Source organism: Moschus berezovskii, chromosome 26 (assembly GCF_049115385.1).
Source record: "Moschus berezovskii isolate FMDL1 chromosome 26, NW_MosBer_1.0, whole genome shotgun sequence".
NCBI lineage: Eukaryota > Metazoa > Chordata > Mammalia > Artiodactyla > Moschidae > Moschus > Moschus berezovskii.
The window spans coordinates 39316877-39344479 of NC_142485.1; the positions used below are offsets into that span (position 1 = coordinate 39316877).

The 27603-nt window shown below is 43.6% G+C and overlaps 1 protein-coding gene across 6 annotated transcripts in view; it reads right to left on the reverse strand.

Moving 5' to 3' along the window:
- MCPH1 (microcephalin 1) overlaps nucleotides 1-27603 on the reverse strand; it is a 236353-nt gene that overhangs the window by 147318 nt on the left and 61432 nt on the right. For all 6 annotated transcript variants that reach the window (XM_055416327.2, XM_088832541.1, XM_088832542.1 and 3 more), the window contains 2 exons: nucleotides 21935-21972; nucleotides 19553-19715 (listed from right to left, as the gene is read on the reverse strand). In XM_055416327.2, coding sequence (XP_055272302.2) covers nucleotides 19553-19715; nucleotides 21935-21972 — 201 coding nt within the window. The remainder of the gene's footprint in view (nucleotides 1-19552; nucleotides 19716-21934; nucleotides 21973-27603) is intronic.

Here is a 27603-nt window from a genome sequence, read left to right on the forward strand (position 1 = left end):
GAAGGACTGATGTTAAAGCTGAAACTCCAATACTTTGGCCACCTCATGTGACGAGTTGACTCACTTCAAAAGACTCTGATGCTGGGAAAGGTTGGGGGTGGGAGGAGAGGGGGACGACCGAGAATGAGATGGCTGGATGGCATCACCGACTCTGTGGCCATGAGTTTGAGTGAACTCCGGGAGTTGGTGATGGACAGGGAGGCCTGGCATGCTGTGATTCATGGGGTCGCAGAGAGTCGGACACGACTGAGCGACTGAACTGAACTGAACTGAGTTTTCAGTATACAGATCCTGCAAATATTCTGTCAGACTTAAATATTTCAGGTTCTGGGGTTGCTAATATAAATGGCATTTTTTAAAAAATTGGAATTCCATGTGTTCATAGCTAGTAAACAGAAATACAACCAAAGTTTGTATAATGACTTTGTAACCTGTAATCTTGCTTAACTTACTAGCTGTAGTTTTTCTGTAGACATGTTCACACTGTCTATGTAAACAATCATGTTTTATATAAATAGACAGCTGTCTTTCTTTCTTTCTCAATCTATGTACATACATTTTCTTGCTGGTCAGGACTTCCAATACAATGCAGAGAGGAGAACTGAAAGCATTAAAGTAGCCTGGACCACTCTGTGAGGCAGATTAATTTGGTTCATTATGATAGCATAAACCCAAATTGTTCTTGAATAGAAACTAATGTGTCTATGGAACGCGCAAGATTTTTTTAAAGTAAAAAAATTGTCTCTTCTTATTTGGTACTGGTGCTGGCTAATTATCACGGCTTTTATTAGGTTCTTCAACTCTCTATTCCCCATAAAATCGTTAGAACATTCTGAAGGATCAAAAGAACTAAATGCCACTTCCTGAATCAGAACCAATTAAACTAATTTTTTTTCTTAAACATTCACTTTGTTATTTAATCACTAAGTCGTGTCCCATGGATTCTTTGCGACCCCATAGACTATCTCCTGCCAGGCTCCTCTGTCCATGGGATTTCCTAGGCAAGAAAACTGGAGTGGGTTGGCATTTCCTTCTCAGGGGGTTTTCCTGACCCAGGGATTGAAGCCGCATCTCCTGCATTGCCCCTTCATGGATCACTGCCTTGTTGTGATTAAAAGGGCCTGCATAACTCAGTGAAGCTATGAGCCATGTTCTGTAGGGCCACCCAAGACAAATGAGTCATATGTCTCCATATGGACACACATTTCCAAGTGGAGACAGATGTCTCCACCAGAGAAAGTGGAGAGTTCTGATAAAATGTGATGCACTGGAAGAGGGAATGGCAAACCAATCCAGTATACTTGCCATGAGAATCCCATGAGCTGTATAAAAAGGCAAAAAGATATGACACTGAAAGATGAGTCCTCCAGTTCGGGAGGTGTCCAATGTGCTACTGGGGAAGAGCAGAGAACACTACTCATAGCTCCACTAAGAATGAAGCAGCAGGACCAAAGCAGAAATGACATTCAGCTGTGGATCTGTCTGGTGATCAAAGTAACATCTGATCCTGTAAAGAACAGTGTTTCATAGAATCCTGGAATGTTAGGTCCATGAATCAAGGTAAACTGGACATGGTCAAACAGGAGATGGCAAGAATAACATCAACATCTCAGGAATCAGCGAACTAAAAGGGATGGGAATGGGTGAATTTAATTCAGATGACCATTATATCTACTACTGTAGGCAAAAATCCCTTACAAGAAATGGAGAATCCCTCATAATCAACAGAAAAGTCCAAATGTAGTACTTGGCTGCAACCTCAAAAATGACAGAATGATCTTGGTTCTTTTCCAAGGCAAAACATTAAACATCACAGTAATTCAAGTCTATGCTCCAACCACTGATGCCGAAGAAGCTGATCAGTTCTATGAAGACCTAGAAGACCTTCCAGAACTAACACCAAAAAAGATGTCTTACTCATCACAGGAGACTGGAGTGCTGAAGTAGGAAGGCAAGAGATACCCGGAGTAACAAGCAAGTTTGGCCTTGGAGTACAAAATGAAGCAGGGCAAAGGCTAACAGAATTGTGTCAAGAGAAAACACCGGTCATAGCAAACACCCTTTTTCAACAACACAAGAGGCAACTTTACACGTGGACATCACCAGATGGTCAATACCAAAATCAGAATGATTACATTCTCTGTAGCCAAAGATGGAGAAGCTGTACAGTCAGCAAAAACCCGACCTGGGGCTGATTGTGGCTCAGATCATTAGCTTCTCATAGAGAAATTCAGGCTTAAACTAAAGAAAGTGGGGAAAACCAGTAGGTCAGCCAGGTACGACTTAAATCAAATCCCCTATGAATATACAGCAGAGGTGACCAATAGATTCAAGGCAGTAGATCTAGTAAACAGAGAGCTTGAAAAACTATGGACAGAGATTCGTAATATTGTGCAGGAGGCAGTGAACAAAACCATCCCAAAGAACAAGAAAAGCAAGAAGGCAAAGTGGCTGTCTGAGAAGCTTTTACAAAAAGCTGAAGAAAGAAGAGAAGCAACAGCAAGAGAGAAAGGGAAAGGTACACCCAATTAAATGCAGAGTTCCACAGAATAGCAAGGAGAGATAAGGGCTTCTTCAATGGACAATGCAAAAAACAGAGGAAAGAAGGAGAAAGACTTGAGATCACTTCAAGAAAATTAGAAATATTTCACCCAAAAATGGCACAATAAAGGACAGAAATGGTAAAGGTCTAACAAAACAGAAGAGATCAAGAAGAGATGGAAAGAATACCCAGAAGAACTGTACAAAAAAGATCATAAAGACCCAGATAACTGTGATGGTGTGGTCACTCACCCAGAGCCAGATGTTCTGGACTGTGAAGACAAGTCGGCCTCAGGAAGTACAGCAGACAATAAAGCTAATGGAGGTGATGGAATTCCGGCAGAGTTACTTAAAATCCTGAAAGATATTGCTATCAAAGTGCTTCTCAGGTGGCACAGTGGTAAGGAACACACCCACCAACGCAGAAGCCTCAAGAGACACAGGTTTGGTTTCTGGGTCTGGAAGGTCCCCTGGAGGAGGAAATGGCAACCCATTCCAGTATTCTTGCCTGGAAAATTCCATGGACAGAGGAGCCTGGTGGTCCCTGGGACTGAAGAATCAGACACGACTGAGCACATGCACACACACATCAAACTGCTGCACTCAAATATGTCAGCAAATCTGTAAAACCCATCAGTGGCCAAAGGACTGGAAAAGGTCAGGTCAGTTCTCACCCTAACTCCCAAGAAGGGCAGTACCAAAGAATGTGCTAACCACCGGACAGTCACACTCATCTCTCATGCTAGAAAGGCTATGCTCAAAATCCTGCATGCTAGGCTTCAGCATATGTGAACTGAGAAGTTAAAAGACGTTCAAGCTGGGTTTAGAAAAGGCCGCGGAACCATTCACTGAACCACAGAGAAAGCAAGAGAATTCCAGAAAAACACCTACCTCTGTTTCACTGACTATGCTAAAGTCTTTGATTCTGTGGATCATGACAAACTGTGGAAAACTCTTAAAGAGATGAGAATACCAGACCATCTTACCTGTCTCCTGAGACACTTTTATGCAGGTAAGGAATCAACAGTTAGAACCTTCTATGGAACAACTAACTGGTTCAGGATGGAGAAAGGAGTACAACTAGGCTGTTTACTGTCACCTGTTTATTTAACTTATACACAGAGCACATCATGTGAAATGCCGGGCTGGATGAATTACAAGCTGGAATCAAGACTGCCGAGGGAAATATCAACAACCTCAGATTTGTGCATGATGCTACTCTAATGGTAGAAATTGAAGAACTACTAAAGAACCTCTGGATGCGGGTGAAAGAGGAGAGTGAAAAAACCGGCTTAAAACTCAGTATTAAAAAAAGTAAGATTAGGGCATCTGGTCTCATCACTTCACAGCAAACAGATGGGGAAAATGTGGAAGCAGGGACAGATTTTCTCTTCCTGGGCTCTAAAATCACTGCAGATGGTGACTGCAGCCATGAAATTAGACGATGATTGCTTCTTGGCAGGAAAGCTATGGCAAACCTGGACAGTGTGTTAAAAACAAAGACATCACTTTGCTGACAAAGGTCCATAGAGTCAAGCCTAAGGTCTTTCTAGTAGTCAAATATGGATGTGAGAACTGGATCATAGAGAAGGCAGGGTACCGAAGAATTGATGCTTTCAAACTGTGGTGCTGGAGAAGTTTCTCGAAAGTCCCCTGGACAACAAGGAGATCAAACCAGTCAACCTTAAAGGAAATCAACTGTGAATGCTGATTGGAAGGACTGATGCTGAAGCTCCAATACTTTGATTGCCTGATGTGAACAGCTGACTCATTGGAAAAGACCCTGCTGCTGGGAAAGACCGAAGGCAGAAGAAATGGGCAGTAGAGGATGGCATGGTTGGATGGCATCACCAGTTCAATGAACATGAACTGGTGGGCCAACTCTGGGAGATGGTGAGGGACAGGGAAGCCTGCTGTGATGCAGTCCATGGGGTCTTGAAGAGTCGGACATGATTTGGTGACTGAACAACAACAACTCCTGCATTGGCAGGAGATTCTTTACCACTGAGACACCAGGTAACATTCACTTTAATTTCTTAATAGTTTAACTGTCTAAAAAATTTTCTTCAGTAGTCTTAAAAATTAATTTATTCGGAGTATTTAACAAGCAAAGACACTAAACAAGTTATGCTTAATTTTTTGCATCTCAAAAAAAAAAGAGGGAAAACAATAGTTATTTCCATGTGTAAGAGATTTGAGAAGGTCAGGGTGAGAGAAAAGCAAATTGTGAAAGGGATTTTAGGTTGTACATGAAAAGCTGAATGATTCCAGATGATTCACTGCTGGTGTTAATAACCACAGCTACAATAGGAAGCTGATTTAACTTACTTGAGAGCATTATTAATTGGCTTGAAACCATTTATTAACATTCACAATGTCTTAGTATAATTGTAATGTTTATTCCCAGTTTCTAAATAGCCAGGCTAATCAATCATTGTTTTTGGACTTGTCTCCAGACCATACCACCTACCATACACAACTGCTAAATTCAACTGCATTTTGGGACTAAGAACATAGTGTGAACATAGCAGCCAAGGGAAAAAAGACGGGGGTGTCTGCTCTGTGGGAAAAGTCAACAATACTCTTTGAATACAAAGAACTTCATATTGTATAAAATGCCAGTTAAGTAATTAAAATTCAAATCTGATGGTTTAGAAACTTGTGTCACAGATTTAATCCAAGGGAATCTAGTTGATTTCAAACAGGTTGAAAGTATATGTATTTTCTCCTTTAATTATTGAAAAGAAATGATACTTTCTGCCCTTTCATCTCCAGTAGTCATGTACAGATGTGAGAGTTGGACCCTAAAGAGGGTTGAATGTGGAAGAATTGATGCTTTCAAACTGTGGTGCTAGAGAAGACTCCTGAGAGTCCCTTGGACTGCAAGGAGATCCAAGCAGTCCATTCTAAAGGAGATCAGTCATTGGAAGGACTGATGCTGAAGTTGAAGGTCCAACACTTTGGCCACCTGATGCCATGAGTCAACTCATTGGAAAAGATCTTGATGCTGGGAGACACTGAAGGCAGGAGAAGAAGGGGACGACAGAGGATGAGATGGTTAGATGGCATCACCGATTCAACGGACATGAGTTTGAGCAAACTCTGGGAGACAGTGAAAGATAGGGAAGACTGGCATGCTGCAGTCCATGGGGTCTCAAAGAGCTGGACATGACTGAGCAACTGGAAAACAACAACAATCCTTCCCCATATTAACTGGGGTTAAAAAAAAACCACACCCTTTGTTGTGAGAGTCTGTGGAGACATAGAAACACATATTCAGCGTTTGCAAATTTCTTCTTTCCTATCCAAGAGTAACAAAACTGGTCACTGCTAATTTTTAAAATTTTAAGCTAATAACAGAACTATAAAAATACAATTACATTTTTCTCATCAGATCTCATAGATTCTTTGCCTCGGTTATAAGAGTAATTGATTTTCCTCAAACAATAAAACCTTAAGAGAATTTGCTACTGGGTCCATTGCTTTGACTTTTTCTAGAAAGAATAATGATATTTATGCTTTTTTCCACAAAGAGACAGTATCATGTACTGTTTAACACAGATCCCAGGCAAGTGGGTTAAACCAATGCCCATCTCTTTACAGGTTTGTGACAAGAGGCAAGTTAATTAACCTTTTCATCATATTAAAATATTATACATTATTATTAGATTACAAAAATATCCATGTAGTTAATGAAAGTGCTGTGGCAATAAAGTTGTTTCTAGATTAAGCTTCAGGATAAAAAACTGCAGCTATCAACAGTGTAACTTGTAGTAACCATATAATAGTATGCTTAAGTCCTGAACACTTTAGAGCCAGAAAACAGAGGAGGTCTGGTCTCCCAGAAAGACCAACATGAACTGGCTAAGTTTCAAGGCAACGATGTTTGCTCCAAAGTATTTCCAACACATCTCAGAATACCAAGAAATGTTTTCTATAATGCCATCAAGTCATTTAAAAAAAACAAGCCTGTCCAGTAGTCTGCCTTGGTGAGGTAATTTTCCATGAGATTTTAAAATTGAGGTGAAATTCACATAATATACAAGTAACCATTTTAAAGACTCCGGCCTAGTGGCATTTAGTTTATTGTTGGGCAATCACCACCTCTTTCTAGTTTTGAAACTTCTGGGTCAGGCCAGGAATACACCCCGTACCCACTAAGTGATTACTCCTCATCCTCGTCTCTCTTCCAGCCTGATTAACTGCTAATCAGCTTTCTGTCCAAGGACCTTTCCCCTTCAGGTCCATCATATGAAAGGAATCTTACAATATGTGACCTTCTGGCTTCTTTCATTTGGCTTTGAGGTTTCAAGGTTTGAAGGGAGACTAGCAACAGGTGTCAAAAAAAAAAAGTTTGCTTAATAACAGTAAATCAGTACTGATTGAGTGTTCACTGGACACATCCTGCCTTACTCATCACACAGCTGGGGAATGGCAAGGCTGGGAACAAAATTCACTCTTACCCGTTAATCTTTTCAAAACACAAAGAGGTGGTGTGCAGTCACAGAATGAATATATCAAAGTTTAGGGAAGCAAAAATCAAAATATCCTCTAGGCTACCTCTGGAATTAGATGCCAGAAAGTCTATGGCCTATGGATGGAGGAAAAGCTGAATTCAAACCCCAAAGTCACCATCTGCAAGCACTGTGACTGTGAGCAATCTATTAGAACTGCTCAAGTCTCAGTTTCCACTTTGAAACATTGAGGCTATCAATAGTATAACTTTTAATAACCATGCTGGGAAAAAGATTGAAGGCAGGAGGAGAAGGGGATGACAGAGGGTGAGATGGCTGGATGGCATCATCTACTCAGTGGACATGAGTTTGAGCAGACTCCAGGAGATGGTGAAGGACAGGGAAGGCTGGTGTACCGCAGTCCACGGGGTCACAAAGAGTTGAACACGACTCTGAACCACAACAACACTGACGAGCTGAGCATATGCAAGTCTCCCAGCAAGGCAGCCCCACACCCTGTACTCCTCTATGTGACTAACATCACACCCGTTCTCAGACATGCTCACTGGGCACCAGCTCTTCGCTATGTGGTCCTGAGACCAGCAGCCAAAACATCACCTGGGAGCAAATGAAGAACGTACGACCCAGACCCACTGAGTCAGAATCTGCGTTTTAATAAGATCCTCAAGTGATTCACAGGTTTTTAAGGTTTGAAAAGCACTGCTTCAGCTGTCTCAAAAAAGGGGGTTGGGGCATGGGAGGAAACCCAAAACTTAACACAACCAATTTAACCAAAACAAAAAAAGAAGCAATAAAGTGCTAAAAATAAGTAACTAAGAATTCTTCTCCCTTTTTTTAAAAAGATATTAACTTGACAGAGACTAAATACCAGATGGGAAGAGGAAAAAAGAAGCTACATGTTGATATGTACTTGAACATTCTTACAAAAATGTTTGGCTATATCACATGCAGGCATTGAAGTTAGATTTATTCTGCTTATATTTTACCCAATCTTTTCCAGGCTGCAAAAATGAAAATGGGTTATTCTTGGATTTCAGAGCTTAACTGCTCACAATGAGCCACTTTTTACATATTGCTCAGTAGAGAGCATGGTGACCCGGCATTTCACCAGGGTACTTAAATGTGAAGTCCAAACATCTTTATAAATAACACAAGCTCTACTTTTCTTATCAAAATGAAAACAAAAAAATAAATATAACACATTCCAATGTAACTAAAATAAATAGCAGAAACATCAGTGTATGAAAACAAAGTAGAAATTATTATTACCATCACTGACAATAAACCAAATATTATGGCTACTAAGAGCAACCACTGTTTTTTGTTCTTTTCGTGAATTTGAGTTATAAAGATGGTTTTCCTTAGATGAGCATCAGGTCATCTTATTTTCATGAATCTTAACAAGAAACACACAAACTACAAGGGCACTTCTGTAATTTATAATGATGTACAATATTTATAAATGACATTTTTAGCTCAGAGGCTAGAAGAAATTCCAAGACTTTTAAAATAAATAACAGCATGTATAGTCACCCATCTGCTCACTCATTCATACTGCTACAAAGTGCTGCACCCCATGCCCCAGCCCAAGTCCTGGGCCACGTAAGACAAGACAGGCACACCTCTGTCCTCAAGAGCTTGTGATCACTAAACAACAAGTGTCTGCCACACGGGCGCTGCTGTCACACCTGAAATAGCCCTGGTCTGGTCCTAGACCCTTGTGCCAAGGAGGGTATGGCCAAAACTCTCTCGAGTTTTACAACCAAAAATACTGCTCACAGCTTAACAATGAAATGTTTTATTTCAAGAAGGCACCCATGGATTGAAGGCAGAAGGAGAGCAGGGCAGCAGAGGGTGGTTGGATGGCATCACTGACTCAATGGACATGAACTTGGGTGAACTCTGGGAGAAAGTGAGGGACAGGGAGGCCTGGCATGCTGCAGTCCATGGGATTGCAAAAAGTCAGACACGACTTAGTGACTGAGCAACAACGAAATGAAAAAAGTCCTGTGCATAAATTAACACTTATGTATTAGTCTCTCCTGTTTTGTTATTGCCCAGTGAAACCAAATGAGCAATATATGGCTGCTCCTTGGAAGAAACACTGTGACCAACCTAGACAGCATGTTAAAAGCAGAGTCATCACTTTGCCTACAAAGGTCCCTATAGTCAAAGCTGTGGTTTTTCCAGTAGTCATGTACGGATGTGAGAGCTGGACCATAAAGAAGGCTGAGCACCAAAGAATCGATGCTTTTGAACTGGAAAAGACCCTGATTCTGGGAAAGACTGAGGGCAGGAGGAGAAGGAGGCAACAGAGGATGAGATGGTTGGATGGCATCACTGACTCAATGGATATGAGTTTGAGCAAACTCTGGGAGGAAGGACAGGGAAGCCTGGCGTGCTGCAGTCCAGGGGGTCACAAAGAGTTGGACAGGACTGAACAACTGAACAACAATGAAACCAAAATAAACTAGCTATAGGAAACAAAGCCGGTGGAGAAGTGCTTCTCTAGTCACTGAAGGCCCTCTCCGAGGCTGTGTGAAGGCACGTAGCAGACAGCCCGCGAGGAAGGCAATAAGGACAGAAGCATCTCCTCCTGCCCCACTTCACGAGAGCCCGTGACTGTGTTTGTGTGTCTCAGGTCTGTGAACTCCCTGAGAAGGAGCTTGATAGACTATCAGGTTATGCAAACTTTAATATTCAAGCACAGCATCATCTGTTCTTGCAAAAGAATACAGATCAATTCAAAAGAACTAAGATGTAGATCTACCATGCCATCTAAGGCAAGCTGCTAGTTCAGCTGCAAAATCACTTTTACGTATGTCTTATTCTCTGGTAAAGAAGAGCCGAGAAGGTTTTCTGTAGGGAACCTTCCAGGGCAATGAATTTTAGGAGAAACTCATTGTGTGGATCACACATAGTAAGCATCAAGTAGCAAAATGCTGTCAATTTTGTTTTGAAAGACATTACAATGGTTTTTAAAACTCCAGTACTTCTTCCACCAGCTCTCTTCCAAATGCCACTATTCCCACTGAAGCCCAGTTCACAGAGAGGACTCGTGCAGAGATGAAGAGAGGTTAAGTCTGATGCTCTGCCTGGTTCTATGTCTGAGAGATGGTGAGGGTCACGGGAGCCCGGCGTGCTGTAGTCCACAGGGTCTCAAAGAGTCCAACACAGTGACTGAACAACAGGGATGCTCTGTGGCAATCTATGGTGACCCAGGGTAGAGCTCAGAAACTGTACAGTGTGGCAGTTCACAGAGTTCCCAAGGTCACTGACAGATATTGTGACGATGGAGGGCTGAATCTCATTTTCAAAACGTCCCAGAGAATGAAATCACGGCTGCATTTTCTGATGAAACCTGAAGGGAAGACTTCTGTGCTGCTGCTGAAGGAGCGTACTGCTTCCCTGGGACACCAGAGACACAGAGGAGTTTAGGGATTCAATGGAAAGTCGCAAAGGTTCAATAACGAAGATGTAACTTGAGGTGTAACTGAAGCTTTTTCTGGAACTGAGCTTTGAATTTGTGATTCAGTTCCACAGGGACTAAGTGGAGATCCTAGAATTCTCAAGCATAAAGCAAAGAAGAGATAATTTGAGGTTCAGGAAAGTTAAGAACTGGCATTTCTGCTTGGTTGCCCCAAGTTAAGCAAAATAAATTAGCAACAGTGAGAGCCTTGAAGGCTGTGTTTTGAAACGGATGGGCACTAAACAGGATGGGGTCGCTGGGTCTTTCTCATGTGTAGCCTTATGCATTTACACTGCTTGCCGAATACAAAGACCTCTGCTTTAATATACAGAATCTTAATCTAGTATCCTCCTCCCTCCTTAATACTTTGGCCACCAGATATGAAAAACTGACTCATTGCAAAAGACCCTGATGCTGAGAAAGACTGAAGGCAGGAGAAGGGGGCAACAGGGGATGAGATGGTTGGATGGCATCACTGAATCAATGGACGTGAGTTTGACAAAACGTTGGGAGTTGGTGAAGGACAGGGAAGCCTGGCATGCTGCAGTCCATGGGGTCGCAAAGAGGTGGATACAGCTTAGCGACTGAACAACAAGCCGATGGGTCCCCTTTTCACATCTGTCCGCAATGGTGAGGCTGCGGGCAAGCCCGCTCCTCCAGGGTGGGATGGACACACCTGGTGGGCTGAGAGGATGGTGGATGGGGTGCCGGAGTCCTGCAGGCCGCCACTTCCCGGGGCCCCAGAGGAGGGGGTCGGGCACTTTGCAGGAACCCCAAGGGAAAGGAGCAGGGAGGCAGGCTCTGTGTCAGTCCTCAAACAGAATCCACTATTTTAACAAGAAAAAATGTCAGAGCAGGTGTGCTCTGAGATGACTGCTTCTACCCAGTGCCTGAGGGTAGTAACTTTACCAAGACTGTTTCAAAGATTCAATCCTGATATCCAAGTCAGAAGGGCTACTTTTCCTAGTGTCTCCACCACTAAACAGAACAATGATTATCATCTCATGGGGTCCAGGAGACAGAGGATGTGAAAATGCTTTTTAAAATGTAAGTCCTTCATCAAAATATAATATCTGGCAGAGTCAAAATGACTTTGGAATCAAACCAAGGAAGAGTTGAAGACCTGAGGTGGAGCTCTCACATCATCAGTGCCTTGTGGCCAATAAATGTTTGCTAGAGAACACAGGAAAACAGCTCAGAAACCCTGGCCACAGGCACACTGTATAAAGTACATTCTGTCTAAAAATGATTCAGGGTTAATCCGCTCACTTCAGGTTTATAAAGAAAAGAGAGAAGACAGTTTCAGGATGGATTCCCCCTGAGCAGTCTCAGGAGGGTAGGGATGTACCAGGGAAAAGGCCGGATTCCAGTCTGGTTTCAGCATGGGCTGTGATCTCAGGAGGGTGACTAAGCATTCCTCCAAGCAACAGACAGGCACGGGCTGCAGGGACTACATTTCATTCCACCTCAGACAGTTGACTCTGCGCTCACCCTAATAACCTACATCTCTCAGATGCAGCGTCTACTGAGGTCAGTGTGGAAAAGCCCAAACGGAGTCACTGTATTTCAAGACAACTGACCCGCCAGGACATCATGTTTTGATTTATGAAACACTTGACTATGAAGTGTTTCTCTACTCTTCTGTTAAGAGTTACACTGCCTTGAAATTTGGCTGCAAGACTGATTAGGCTTCTAAGCCCTGAATTTACATTTATAAGAGACTTGGCTTTAAGAGTCCCCATCAAGCCTTACTCAAAAGCAGTCAGAATCAACACTTTCTAAGCTGAACAGATTTGAGTTACTCCTGTGTGTGTCTGAGAGGGGGAAAGAGCAGCGTGTACTGGAAGCAGAGGGGAGAAGAAGTTGCCAGTCCCCCTCTCTTGGGACAGAGGGCATGAGGCGGGGCGGAATTCAGGTAATGCCAGGAAGAGTGAGGCAGACACCAAATAAGTGAAAGACGCTTCTTCTAGAGAAATCAAGGAGCCCCCTACTTGAACAAAATGTAACCAACTAGCCTAAAGGGACACTCTGGTGAAACCAATTTCTCTCTTCTTCTTTTGTGTTACTTCCTGTCCCTCTTGAACAGGACACAAGACAACTCAATGATGAAGCAGGAAAAAAGTTACTTGCTTTGCTGAAAACAGCAGAGTGAACAGTGGAAGCAGGAACTGCTATAAACAAGCTGAAGTTGCCAACATGGTTTTCTCTCACACACACAAAAGATTAAGTAAAAATCCAAAATGAATTGTGTTATAAAATCACCATAATTTTTTGGATATGACTAACCGGGCTGCATACAACCATCTAATTTTAAAGAGCTGTTAGAATTCTCCTTTACAAAAAATTTCCAGAGAATACCACACAAACCCTGAAATAAAAACATTCCCAGTGATGTTTTTCTTGGAGGCAAGTTGATAGCGCTCGCCAAAAGGAATATTTTAAGAATCCCCCAAATTGCATTGGGGACAAGCAGAAAGGAGGCAGACCACAGGGAGAGAGTCGTTCCTTTTACACAAAGATATGAGATCCTTCAGTAAGCATGTGGACTCTACTAGCACTGACCCGGACAGAAGCCGCCACCTGCGAAGCTCCTGTCCAGAGTCACCAAAAAGACGCAGCCAACTGCTGTGCTGTGCGCTGAGCTGTAGAAACCACCCGGTGCGGCCCTGTAAACAGCAGGGGCGACTTCCGTCTCTCAGAACAGCTTATCACGTTTGTCTGCTTGAACTTTTTTAGAAAATCAGAGGAGGAGGCCATTTGAGAAGCAGGGAGCATGTCTGTCTTATTTAAGATGGAGTTGGACCGGGAAAGGGGTTCAGTTCATGTCTATGGTGTTTTTCAAGGCCTTAATCTATAAGCATCAATGAACATGTCACGCCCTCCCCCCTTCTGCTCCCACTAGAGGAAGCCTTTGAGTCATCACAATTACATGACCAGGCATTTTTCTTTAAGCCACAGTGTATCCTGTGCTTTTCGGTTTCCCAGGGGTTGGTGTTTTCCACGAATAGGGAGGGTTTGAGCATCGTTGGGAAGCTGTTTGCATAGACACGAATTCCAAAACTATCTTTGGAAACTGAGAGCAACCGCTTGGAGGAATAGTATTCTGAAGGTTCTGGAGAAGATTAAAATATTGAAGATCAGCACCACAGTGCCTTCAAGGGAAGTGGGCTCTCAAGCACAGTGAAATCCTCCGGTTGGCCTCTGGATCAGGAAAGATGCTACTCTTGGGTCCCTGCAAGGACGGATGCAGATGCCCCCCCGACCCCCACTGCCCACCCAGACCATCCCCATTTCCAGCCTCCCTCACGGAATCCTCCAGACGCCCGGGGTCTCTCCTGCCAGCGCCAAGAGTGCTGACCAGCTTTTGTGGATGGTGCCCAGGACCAGCTGTGGGCCGGATAGGTCCTTGACCAAGTGCTCACTTGTCCAGAGGAAGTGACTTTGGTCAATTTTAGGGTTAATGTACTCTTTCCCTATATAAGGCTATGGGGCAGGATGTAGCAGTTGATTTTTACAGTTCTTGCAGGAGGTTACTAAGTTATTTCTGTTGTAAGGCTAACGTGTTAAATCCCTACTTTTTGTCAGTTGCCGCAAGGAGCACCACACACTTGAACTCTTAGCTTTCATGCGATCCTAGGAAGGACATCCTGTCACTGGGTGTGTCTTACAAAGGAGGAGCCGCAGCTTAGGGAGACGGGACGTCTTCCCTAAGGCTGCCCAGCGGGAAAGTTTCCTGGCACCTGGGCAGCTCAGCAGCCTCTGTCTCATTTTCCCTTCTTGTTGTTCATCACTAAGCCATATCCGACTCTTTGTGACCACACCCTAGGACCGGAGTGAGGACCTCAGGTAAAACAACCAACACTCCTAGCTGGCCCAATTTACATAGGGCAGGCCCAGGGCACGCTGGGGCGCTCTTCATGTCTTTGGATCGATGTGCCCTCATGCCTCGAAGATGGATTTTCCTGCTATCTCCTAAATAAAATAGAGCTATAACACTAATTTGTGTAAGAGCTATAACACGATCCATTCGAGACCTGAAAGCTATAACACGGTCTGTCCAAGACCCGAGAGCTGTGGCACGCGAGGGGGTTTTAATGTTCGTCACTCCAAATCTTTGTTGTGAGGAGACAAAAACTGAGGAGCATACACTCGCGTGACATCTATGGTGCCGTGACTCGGATACAGGGACGGCAGCATACCAGGCTTACCGACAGGCTTCACTCTCTCCTGGAGCTTGCTCAACTAACATTGTTGAGTCAATGATGCCTCAGATCTCATCCTCTGTCGTCCCCTTTTCCTCCTGCCCTCAATCTTTCCCAGCATCAGGGTTTTTTCCAGTGAGTCAGCTCTTCGCATCAGGTGGCCAAAGTATTGGAGCTTCAGCTTCAACATCAGTCCTTCCAATGAATATTCAGGACTGATTTCCGTTAGGATGGACTGGTTGGATCTCCTTGCAGTCCAAGGGACTCTCAAGAGTCTTCTTGAACACCACAGTTCAAAAGCATCAATTCTTTGGTGCTCAGCCTTATCTAGGGTCCAACTCTCACATCTGTACATGGAAAACCACAGTTTTAACTAGACAGATCTTTGTCAGCAAAATGATGCCTTTTTTTTTTTTAATATGCAGCCTAGGTTTGTCACAGCTTTTCTCCCAAGGAGCAAGCGTCATTTAATTTCATGGTTGCAGTCATCATCCTCAGTGATTTTGGAGCCTAAGAAAATAAAAGTCTGTCTCTGTTTCCATTGTTTCCCCATCTCTGAAGCCATGGGACCAGATGCCATGATCTTAGCTTTTTGAATGTTGAGATTCAAGCCTCCTTTTTCACGCTCCTCTTTCACTTTCATCAAGAGGCCCTTTAGTTCTTCTTCTCTTTCTGCCATAAGGGTGGTGTCATCTGCGTATCTGAGGTTGTTGATATTTCTCCCGGCAACCATGACAGCAGCTTGTGCTTCATCCAGTTTGGCAATTCACATGATGTACCATCTTCTCTGGGGATGATTAACTTTAAACTCTCCAATCTGGGGGCAGCAGGGTAGCTCCCCATTTCACTGTCCTGCACTTATTATTCCTTAGGGGAAACTGATGGGACCCTCCACACAGAGCAAGCACACATGGATTGACGTGTGTGTACAGAGGCACAATGAAACTGCATTTTCAGTGCAGTCACGTTCACTCCATCCTCTCCCTCTGAACAGCGACCTGTGTATTCCAGTCTTCTTAGTAGAAGGCATTGGGTGTACGATATACTAGACAAGTGAAATATATAAACCTGTCAGAAGTCCCATCTTCCAGAAGAACCGGTGGCTTAATTAGTGGCTTAATAAGGGCAAAATTCTATTAAATTTTGAAGACACTGCTTTACCACTATTTGAAATCATTAGGTGTGCTGTGCTTAGTCACTTAGTTATGTCCGACTCTTTGCGACCCAATGGATTGTAGCCCGCCAGGTTCTTCTGTCCATGGGATTCTTCAGGCAAGAATATTGGAGTGGGTTGCCATAACCTCCTCCAGAGGTTCTTCCCAACCCAGGGATTGAACCCAGGCCGCCCACATTACAAGCAGATTTTTTACCATCTGAGCCACCAGGGAAGCCCTGAAATCATTATACTGGCAGGTAAAATGTGCTGCTTGAAATGTTAATCAAATGCTGTCCTGCACTGTCTTGCTAGTGTTAAAACCCTGACTGAGGCAGGCTCTTGGCTTCGGCACTAACAAAGCCCTGCCCCAGACTTGCCTTTGCTTGAGTCTTGGGGATCCATGGTCGACCCTCCCTTGTGGCTCAGCCTCGCTCTGGGCCAGCACCGTGGGTGAGCTCTGCATCAGGAAGAACATGCACAGTTTGGGGATGGCTGGAGGCCCAGCATGACCTACTCTAGTCTTTCTGTAAGCAACTCCTCTTTAGTTTTTCCTCAGTGGGCTCTATTTTTGACCAGTCTGTCTCCTTGCTTACAATGACCAAACCCTGTTCTGAAGATTAAAAGTCCCACATGAAGTATAGACAGGATCCCTTCCGGAGAGGTGGGAGGGAGACCTCTGAGGGAGAACTTGGCCCAGGCACCCTCCTCCTGGAGCTCCCTGAAGTGTCGGGCTCCTCAGCGTGCAGACGCATCTCACCAGGCTCTGCATCTCACATGGCCTTCCTCCTTCTGGGTCTTTCTAAACTTTTGGGAAGCCTGCCCTTATAGAATTCAAATCAATTAAGTCATCAGCCAGGGATACAGTAGTATTATGTGGCCCTTATGGAAATAACGCATTGGCATTATTGTGAGAGCAGGCAGAAGAAGGGCCCTGCAGCTATCTGTGGAGGAGTCCCAGGGGTCTGTGACCTGCCGCGGAGACAGGTGCTTTACAGGTGTGGTGACACTAACGACCTTGAGATGGGAGGTGCTCTGGATTATCCGGGGGGCTCCGAGAGACCATGAGGGTCCCAATAAACGAATGATGGAGGCAAAAAGTCAGAGGCGTGACCAGGGAAGCAGAGGCTGGTGACATCACGGCTGGAAGGGGCCGTGAGCCAGGGGCCGTGGGCGGCCCACAGAAGCTGAAGAGGGCAGGAAGCAGGAGTTCTCCTGGAGCCTCCGGCAGGGACAGCACAGAGCCCCACAACACGTGGCCATGAGCCCGGGAAGCCTATGCAGGCTTGCTGACCTTGGAGACTGTGAGAAGACAGGTCGGTAGGGAGTGGGGGTGGCTAGCCTCTAAATTTGTAGTAATTTAACACGGCCAAGGGACACTAACACAGTACCACAGAGCCTGCGGGCATGTGCCTCCAGTTCTGTGCTTTGCTTTCTAAACGGTTCCAGCTGTGCTGTCCCCCGTTTTCCACATACACATCTGAGAGCCAGCCTGGGCACGGTCAGTGAAGTCTTCGAGTGTGAGCAGGAACACATTAAATCTGCAGAGCACTGCAGAGGATACGGTCTTTGAACCACACTGAGTCTTCTAGTCCTTGTGCGTGATATGTCTCTGCTGTTTCCAATCTTCCAGGCCACAGAGGCTGCACATCCTTTTCTGTTAGATTTAAACTTAAGTATGTCAATGTTGGGGCTTCCCCCATGGCTCAGAGGTAAAGAATCTTCCTGTCAATGAAGGAGACCTGGGTTTGATCCCAGGGTTGGAAAGATGCCCTGGAGAAGAAAATGACAACCTATTCCAGTATCTTTGCCTGGAGAATCCCATGGACAGAGGAGCCTGGCCACAGTCCAGGGAGTTGCAAAGAATCAGACACAACTGAGCAACTAAACACCACCACCATCTTAGTGTTGATCTTGGACTACTGAATCCTTGTTTGCCAACAATCTGCTGAACTCACTTATTAGTCCTGAGAGCTTTCTGGTGGATTTGTTGCAATTGTCTCAGACTCTCATGTAGTCTGAGAACAGAGGTAGCTCCCCCTCTTCTCCTCTATAACCGAAATGCCTTTTATTTCCTTTTCTTGGCTTATTACTGCACTTACACTTAGTCCACTCACTATGTCACCGTGGGCAGGGCTCCTCCCTAGGGCAGGAAGGCCCAGGCAGGCAGTCCTGTCTGAGCACAGGAAGTTTATCAGATAACATGTTTCACTTCCTGCCCTGCTCATGGATAGCAGTTAATCCCACAGAGAGAGGTTAATTTCACACACAGTGGCCTAATGTTAAATGCACACCTGGCTCCGTTTCTATGTGTGATTAGTGGTGGAACCCTGGCAGGACTTGGGGCAGAAACGGGGGCACCCAGGCAGGGCTCCCCGCACCTGGCAGCGGGGAGGGCGAGCCCTCATGTCCGCGCCCTCTGCTGGCTCTGCGTTCCAGGAGGACAAGCTGGTACAGAACAGAGCACAGCTGCCTGGCCTCATAAAAGATAATGTCTTCCTCTGAGACATGAGGGAAGGAAGAGGTGACTGATAAACAGAGACACTGTGAATTGGAGAGAAAGCAAACAGGATATTCATTCACAGAGGCTGGAGCTATTAATGACATTGCATACAAAGAAATGTGGACCAGTACTTGTATATAATTAAGTAAGGTAATGCCTAATTGTTGCCTAGACAAACAGGACTTTGTGGGGGGGAATTCCAGCCTTTTCTACTTCATGACTCCAACCACTAATATCTTAAAACTCATGCACCAGAGAGAGATGCAGGTTAAATCATAACAAGGGAAAAAGAAGACAGCTGAACGTGGAAATAATATCTGCTGTTTATGTGCATATTATAATTCTACCGGTTAAAATCAACAGAGCATTCCCAGGTGGCTCCGTGGCAAAGAATCTGCCTGCAGTGTAGGAGATGCGGGTTTGATCCCTGGGTTGGGAAGATCTCCTGGAGAAGGAAACAGCAACCCACTCTGGTATTCTTGCCTGGGAAGTTCCATGGACAGAGGAGCCTGGCGGGCTACAGTCCACAAGGTCACAAAAGAATTGGCACAACTTAGTGACTAAACAACAACAGCAGTATAACACATGCTTAGCGGCAGGAGAAGGGAGGCTGGGTACTTAGCAGATGTAAAATAGTGACGCAAGTAACAAACGATGCTACCCTCATCAGACAGTAATGCTTTGGAGTGACTATGGGTTGTGGGTCAGAGTAAAAATAGAAAGAGTAAGAAACAATTTCAATTTCAAGAATAATGGGAAAAAAATGACTTAAAAAAAATCTCTGCATTTAATACACAGAAATAAGGGCAAGTGATGTTACAGACAGACATGCACAGATAATAACATATCCAAACGGGATTAAACGAACATCTCTCAGTAAGTAGACCCATCTGTGAAAACAATCACGGAATTCCTCTGGCTTTTTAAACCATCGCTAACATAGGTCACATTAATTCGTGGTCAAGCACAGAAGAAAGTGCATTTGACTGTGAGAACGTGCACTGGGCGTTCTCATTCCAAGTCTGCTCTAATCTTACATCTGCTCGTGGCCGTGAGCTCTTTACCTGGAAACCTACCTGTTCGTCCTCCTGGGGACCATCAGGGACCAGGGCAGGGGAGAGAGGGCGGGACTAACACGGACCGGCAAGCCACTCAGCCCAGGGCGAGCACCCGAGACGCGCATGCGCACTGTGGGACGCGGAGGCTTACCCACTCGAAGGACAGGATCCAGCAGCCGCGCGCCATGCCCAGCAGCACGTTCAGGGTGCGGCGCGGCCTCCCGGCCAGCACGTGCGTGGTGCTGCCGCACACCTGCGGCGCCAGCGAGAAGCCCTTCAGTCTGTTCACGACCTGGATCACCACGCTGTACTTTCTGTGAAGCGGGAAGAAAAATCAACACACGGTTGGATGTTTCCTGTGCATAAACATCAAGGGGATTACAATGAACTAAAATGTAAAAAGACTAGGAAAAAATGTACACGGACTTCTTCTATGGTGCTCATTTCCCTGCAATCCGTAACTTGAAATCTGGGGGAAATAAATTTCAGATCTCAACTCCAACTGTCTGTTCTAGTGGCTAAGAAAACACCAGCTAAAAGCGGTTTCCCCAGGTGCCCGGCAGGGTCTGCCAGGACCCTGCACCAGGCCTCCTCGACACCCAGACCCGGTCGTATGTACTTTTGAGTCCTGTCGGACCTAGTTTTTGCACTGTCAGAACCAAGATCTTCACTTATTTTAAAAATAAAACATTTATCAAGAGTCAAACATATTTTTATAGGTTCTCTTTATGAAAACTTCAGATTAAACTTAAGGGCAAATTTCACAAAGCTCATCCCTGTTTATCTTCTGATTTGTCATTTCATTAATGCCATAAGTACCCTTTTTTCTCTTTAAATATTTCTCTTCCCTTTCTTCCCAAATCACTCTCCATATTCCCTTTCTTCTTTTTACGATCACCTTTCTATCATGCCTTTAACTCTGACATGTTGCTTTTCCCCTTCTCTGCCAGCAGCTTTGGGAAATCCCTGCCAAAACATGAACACCATGTAGGCTTTCTGAGCCACACGGTGACGTGCACAGTGAGTTAAGAAACTTCTCGTCTCCAAAAATTACATTCCAAAGGGAAGGAGGCAGTTTTCTCCATGATTACGCACACTGTCTCCAGCTATCCCCTGCTTATATTATGGCATTTCTTAGTTATGATGATCTGGGCTTTGCTGATCACAAGACCTATTTCTTCACTTGTGAAATACAAGGCCTGACCTCTATCCTGGTGAGAATTTTCCAGGGATCCCCAGGGTATAGCAGATGGATGAGTCAGGACCAGACACATCACTTTAACCAGAGGATATACGCTTATGGAGTTGCAGAAAATATTTAAATTGGGGGAGGGGTACAAAATGCAAATAAAACAATAGGAAAAAGAAGTGAAAACCTCTAAGCCAGATGCTCTCTAGAAACCTGTTCCTGCATATCTATGGTTTTGTCATTCCAAGTCTGGGAGCTTCGCTCTTTGCTGGATGTGCTAATCAATAACAAGGGTCTTTGCAAAACACGGCTAATCAATATGACCTTAGAACATCTAGATCTTGTTCTTACCTTCTGACAACAAGCATTTGTGGGGCAGGAATAAATCAAAAAGATATTCAAAATGGCCTAAATGAAGAGTTTGATTTTCAAACCTTCGATTGAGAAAATAGCTATCAGTATTTTTTTGTTTTTTAAATTTGGGGCAAAAATATAGACTTTTAAAAATGTTAGACCAATATTCAATTATTCGTTTCTGTATTAAACTATTCAGGATGACCAATATATTTCACAAGACATAAACAGAACTTGTGAGCGTGCTCCTTTTTCACTAGATAATATGTGGGTTTTGAATGACTGTTCCTTTTAACTTATGTCACAGGTGGGATGGGATCCCGCCACCCAGAGTCTTGGAAGCATGCACTCTTTCTGCAGTCTGTTTTTCACTGAGATGTCCCAGTGTTTTGATGGATATCTTAAAGCCCTAAAACTTCTGAAATTTAAAAAAAAAGAAAAATTTTTTTCCTCTTTAAATAAAAATTCAAAACTCTGTTGCGAAGAATAAGGCACAGTATTTTTGCTGGATGTGCAACACTGTGCTAATGTTTAAGGGAGATGGTAAGAGTGCGCTAGGGAGCTGTGAGTGCTTCCACCAGACGTGCAGACAGCTGCTTTACCACAGTCGTAGAAGCGTCCCACTAGAGCATTTCTTTAAGATCTTTAAGGGAAGTGCTTCCACCAGTGAGGCTCCACTTGCGGGGCCTTTACGGGGTGGGGGTGGTGGACTTGCAGAGCTGTGCAGAACAAGATGAGCAAGAGGAGCAGGAAATACTAAAACGCCTTTAAATGCCGCCCAAACCACTCCAAGTTCTTCAGTGCTGAACTCATCACAGCCTTTTCACCACCTCTCTTATTTCCAGTGCTCTTCTGACTCCAGCATTAATTATAGAGAGCAGTACTGACACAGCACAGACGTGAGGGCTGCCCAAGCGCCCAGCACAGTTTATGAACGAAAAGTCCAAACTCTATATCAAGGAGAAAGTTATCAAAACAACCAGTACTTACTCAGATGGCATGCTTGTCATGACTAATGTTCTTGTTGGCTAGGGATGTCAAAAGAGAAGGAACAAAAAACAGTCAAAAATATAAAAAATATTTTTCCCACAGAAATAAACTTTGTTTTCTGAAAAGTTACATCACTTAAAAGTAAACATTTAAGCATATATCAAGGGAAAAAAACTTTATATTCCTGGAAAAAAAAAGGTAGCCCAAAAGAAACTCAGATACGATCCCCAAACCAATCCAAAATAATCCAGGACAGGAGGTGAAAGAGAAAAAAAAAAAAATTTCCCTCCAGAAATTCATTCTACCAGTTACCTAGTGGGCCTCCACAAGTGCCAAACTGTTAATACGCTTCCAAGGAAGGAGAAGGTAAGAGAGACGTTTTTCTTGCAGGCTTAGAAACCATTTTTCCTGAGGCTTCTAGGCAACCATATTCTTGGTCTCAGATGTAAGTACACAATAATGTTCAAGCTTCTGCTACCTGACTCAAGCAGATTCTTTCATCCCTTCCCCACAAGAGCACAAATAATGGAACTGCTTATTTGTGTACTGGCATCTCCTATTAATTGGAACTGCAAATTTTTAAAAATTTAAAAATACTTTTTACTTATGCATGCTGCTAGCAAGGAATTAAATGTTTCAGAAATATATAATTAGACATATAAATTTCCCTATAGTTTCACCAACTAGAAATGACTATTGCTTTATAATTCGATATATATTAGGGCAAATGTTCTTTTATTAAAAAAAGAATACCTTTATTTATTTACTTTTGTCTGTGCTGGATCTTCATTGTGGTACGCAGGCTTAGCTGCCCTACATCATGTGGGATATCTTAGTTCACCAACCAGGGATCAAACCTAAATTCTCTGAATTGAACGGCAGATTCTTAACCACTGGACCACCAGGGAAGTCCCCCCTAAATGTCCTCTTTATTTAAAAAACAAATGTGAATGCACACTATTCTTACACTCTTTCAGGTCATGTGATGCGCCTCAAATGGAACCAGCTGCTCAGTATAACCTTGAAATCATCATGGCACACAAAGCAGTGCCTTGAATGGTCCTATGAATGAATGAGAAAGAACCAAAGGTGCCCAAAGGACCTAGGGGGTGACATGCGGACTCAAGGGCCTCTGTGCCACATGGGTGCATTGAGGGATGGTGAAGGAAGAGACAAGGTGAATGAAAAAGATACTCGGAGGAAGACCTCAGAAACGGCAGATGAGCTAGCCAACAACGGACAACCACCATCCTGTGTTTTTAGTTTCCCTCCAGAGCATCCTTTGGCAGCTCTCCTCTGTCCTGGATACAAGTGGAACGTGAGCACGGCTCCCTGGGTTGAGTCTGCAGACAAGGTCTTCATGTAGGAGTAAGATTCTGGCCTCAGTGTCATCCTAGAATGAGACTACACAGAGCCAGCAACATGGCCAACCCCAAGGAAAACCCTGCGGAAGTCACTCCAAGGCATTACTTTCTTCTGGGGACCCATCCAGAAGTAGCCTGTAGGACGTCATCTGTGGGAAGCGCTCATTCCCAGAATGAAGGTGTGAAGCGGGGCAGGCAGAAGAAGCTCTCTGACTTCTGATCACCAGGCTCCTTCTCCGTGTCCGTGACCGCACCTGAGGCTGCTTCTCTTTCTTACCCGCACTCACTCCCCGGGAGCCCTCACATGGCCTCAGGCTTTCTGCAGGAGCAAAATGCCTACAGCCCCAACTTCACGTTTTGAGCTCAGACCCACTCCGTGATGTCAAGACTCACACTCTCCTCCTATCTGACATCTCCATCTGCAGGTCTAGTAAGGATCTCAGATGTGACACATCCAAAACTAAGCTACTGTTCTTTTCAGGAAATTATTCAAGAAAAGAAATCCAAATTGCAAAGGAAGAAATCAAACTATCTCTCTTCACAGATGAGAAGATCTTACAGGCAGAAAACTCTATGAAGAAGCCATAAAAAAACGTTAGGACAAATGAATTTAGCAAAGTTGCAGGAAACAAAAAAAGCACAAAACTGATTTGTACTTCTATACCTTAGTAATGAACAATCAGAAAAGGAAACTAAGAAACCAATTCCATTTATTAGCACCAAAAATAATAAAATACTTGGGAATAAATTTAATAAAGATGACACAAGCCTTGTACACTGAAAATTTTTTTAATTGCTAAAAGAAATCAAAGATGACCTAAATAAATGGAAAGACAGCTTGTGTTCATGAATTGGAAGACTTAATATTATTGATGACAATACTTGCCACAGCAGATTCAATGCAATCTCTACCAAAATTCCAATGGCAATTTTTGTAGAAATGGAACAATCCATCCTAAAATCCATGTGGAATTCCAAGGAAATTAAATAGCCAAATAGCCAAAACAATCTTAGAAAAGAACCACAAGATGGAGATCTCACACTTCCTGATTTCAAAATTTACTACAAAATTACAGTACTCAAACTGTATAGTACTGCATAGGGATAGATGTGAATACAGAATTGAAAGTCTGGAAATAAACCCTCACATCTATGGTCAACTATTTTTGACAAGGTTGCCAAGATTGTTCATGGATAGTCTCTTCAACAACTGATGCTGAGAGAACTTGATAACTACATATGAAATAATAAATCTGGACCTTTACCTTACGCTATAGAAAAAAATTAACTCAAAATGGATCCAATTTGAGAGCAGAAGCTATACAACTCTTGGAAGAAAACATAGGGAAAAATATTCATGACACTGGTTCCTTAAATTATGGCACCAAAAGTACAGGCATAAAAAGATAATTAAATAAATCGGACTCTTCAAAATTAACAACTTTGTTTTGGCATCGGAAAACACTATCAAGAGAGTGAAAAGATAACCCCAAAAATGGGAGAAAATATGTGCTAATCATACATTTGACAAGGGTTTAACATCCAGAATATGTAAGAACTCCTCCAACTCAACAAAAAAAGGACAACTCATTTTAAATATGGGCAAATAACTTGAATAGACATTTCTCCAAAGAAGATAAGCAAATGGCCCCGTAGCACATGAAAATATGCTCTAAATCACTAGTCTTTTGGGAAATTAAAATGAGATACCAGACCTAATGAGATACCACTTTATAGCTACTAGGATGGTTACAATAAAAACAACAATAAAAACCCCCCAAAACAGCAAGTGTTGTTGAGGGTTTGTGCGGGAAGCCGCATGCATTCTGGCTGGAATATAAAATGATGTAGCTGCAGTAGGAAACATCTGGTGTCTCCTCAAAAAGTGAAACAGAGAATTACCACAGGGCCAGCAAACTTACTCCTGGCATATATAAAAATGAATTGAAAAACAAGGACTCATATACTTGTATGTGAATTTTCACAAGAGCCAAAAGGTGAAAACAACCCGTGTCCATCAGTAGATAAAAGGATAGACAAACTTTGGAATATACATACAATGGAATATTATTCATCCATAAAAACGAATGAAGTTCTCATACATACAACATGGATGACTCTTGAAAACATGCTAAGAGAAAAAAAGCTAGATATAAAAGGATGCATACTGTATAATTCTATTTACAAAATTTCTAGAAAAGGTAAGCTTATAGAGATAGAAGTAGACCAGAAGTTACTGGTGCTGCAGTGAAAAGATACATGCAACCCAATGTTCACTGGAGCACTGTTTACAATAGCCAGGGCATGGAAGCAACCTAAATGTCCATAGACAGAGGAATGGATAAAGATGTGGTACATACAGTGCAATATTACTCACGCATTAAAAAATAATGAAATCATGCCATCGGCAACAACCTGGATGGACCGAGAGAGTGTCACATTGAGTGAAGTCAGTCAGAGAAGGAGAAATGTCCATATGACATCACTTATACACAGAATCTAAAAAGAAACTATAGACTGAACTTATAAACCAGACAGAGACTCACAGACGTAGAAAATGAACTGATGGTTTCCGGGGCAGGGAGGAACAGTTCGGGACTTTGGGAAGGTCCGGCACACCCTGCTACGTTTAAAATGGATAACCAACAAGGACCTACTGTACAGCACAAGGAACTCTGTTGGATGTCACCTGGCAGCCTGGATGGGAAAGGGGTTTGGGGGAGAACGGATACATGTGTGTGTCTGGCTGAGCCTTTGCTGTTCACCTGAAACTATCACAGCGTTGTTAATCGGTTATACTCCACTACAAAATGTTTTTGGTGTTAAAAAAAAAAAAAAAGAATGAAAGAAGAAGAACTTACCGGAGGACAGGATGACGTGGGAACTGGGGGTTATTAAAAACCCTTGGGGAGCTAGGGTCTTCTAAGCATGTTCTTTTCGGGCCCTGTACTTTCCTTCACCACAACCTTGTATCAGTAAAATGGCTCTACTACACTGTTGGGAAGCAAACACAAATTTGGTTCGGGAACACGTGGGCAACTCTTTCACTTTTCCTCTATTTGAAAATCTTCATTCAGGTGAACATTCTATGAACTGGCAAGGCAAATAACCACCACTGTAAAAACTACTTAGAGGGTCAATTATCAATTTACCCCTTACAGCACTTGAAGCACAGCAAGCATTCAGCATGCTCTGCTGAGCAGAATAAAAGCTCTGTGCACAGAAGTCAAGGTATTCTTCCTCCTCTTAGAATGCTATCACTGCCAGAAAATGCCTTCTACCAGGCAATTATACAGAAAGAATATATGAAGCATAAAAGATACAATCAGATGCTAGGAGACCCATAAGAAGACTGCAATTCAATACATCTTTTTGCAGCTCACTTGTTAGTGACTTCGTATCTGACAGCCACTTGGTCTTTCCTTACCTCACGTGTCTCATCTGAGAAACCAGCCAATGAAGTACTCCTACAGGGCTAAGTGATTAATTACTCTGCTGAAAGCAGATGTTAATCCGAGCAGTTTGTAAACTATCACCTTCATAGTGTGCGATTTCATGAGAATACATTTCCTAACTTGGCCGTTTATCTGCGTAACCTTTGCCACATGTCACCTTTCAACAAAAGTAATGAAAACGGGGGGAAAGTTCAGCCGCTTTCTTCTCTCTTAATGATGGTAACATGATCCTGGCTGTGAAATCTATACATACAGTGATAGTCACAGTGCACAAATCTAATTAGGATTGGTATATCTTATTTAACATTATTGGAAAAGACAAAAAAAAAAAGACCGGCTAACCTTTATTCGAACCAACCATAGTCTGTTGAAAAATGAAATGGTCCTTCAAGACTGAGACCTGGATCTCCCTGTCCTGTAAGATGCACTCCCATTCTATGAAAAGTTGATCTCCAAAACAAACTTGAACGTGACCTGGTCCCTGTGCCCTGGAACCTAGAAGGCCGGGTAAGAACTCTTCCCACCCTTTCAGGTTCTTGGGAAAGTGCAGTGGAAAGGCCCACGCTCCCATCCGCTGCCCTGAGACAGGACAAGACTGCTGGCCGGCACTCTTCCTCAGCGGCTCGGAAAAGCCTACTTCCTGCCTCCCCGGGGTTCCCACCAGGTTCACTGATGACCCCCTTGCTCACCTGCCTCGGGAGCCCCAGGCCGCCGCCTTTTCCCTGCAAGGCTCCCCATGCTCCTGTTACATCAGTCTGAAGAGAATGGGCTCAACTGTCTCGTGCATTTGTTTTCACAGATCTGGGGCTGGGCCTCACGTGGGACTGGGCCCGCTTCCCCGCCCAGGTAA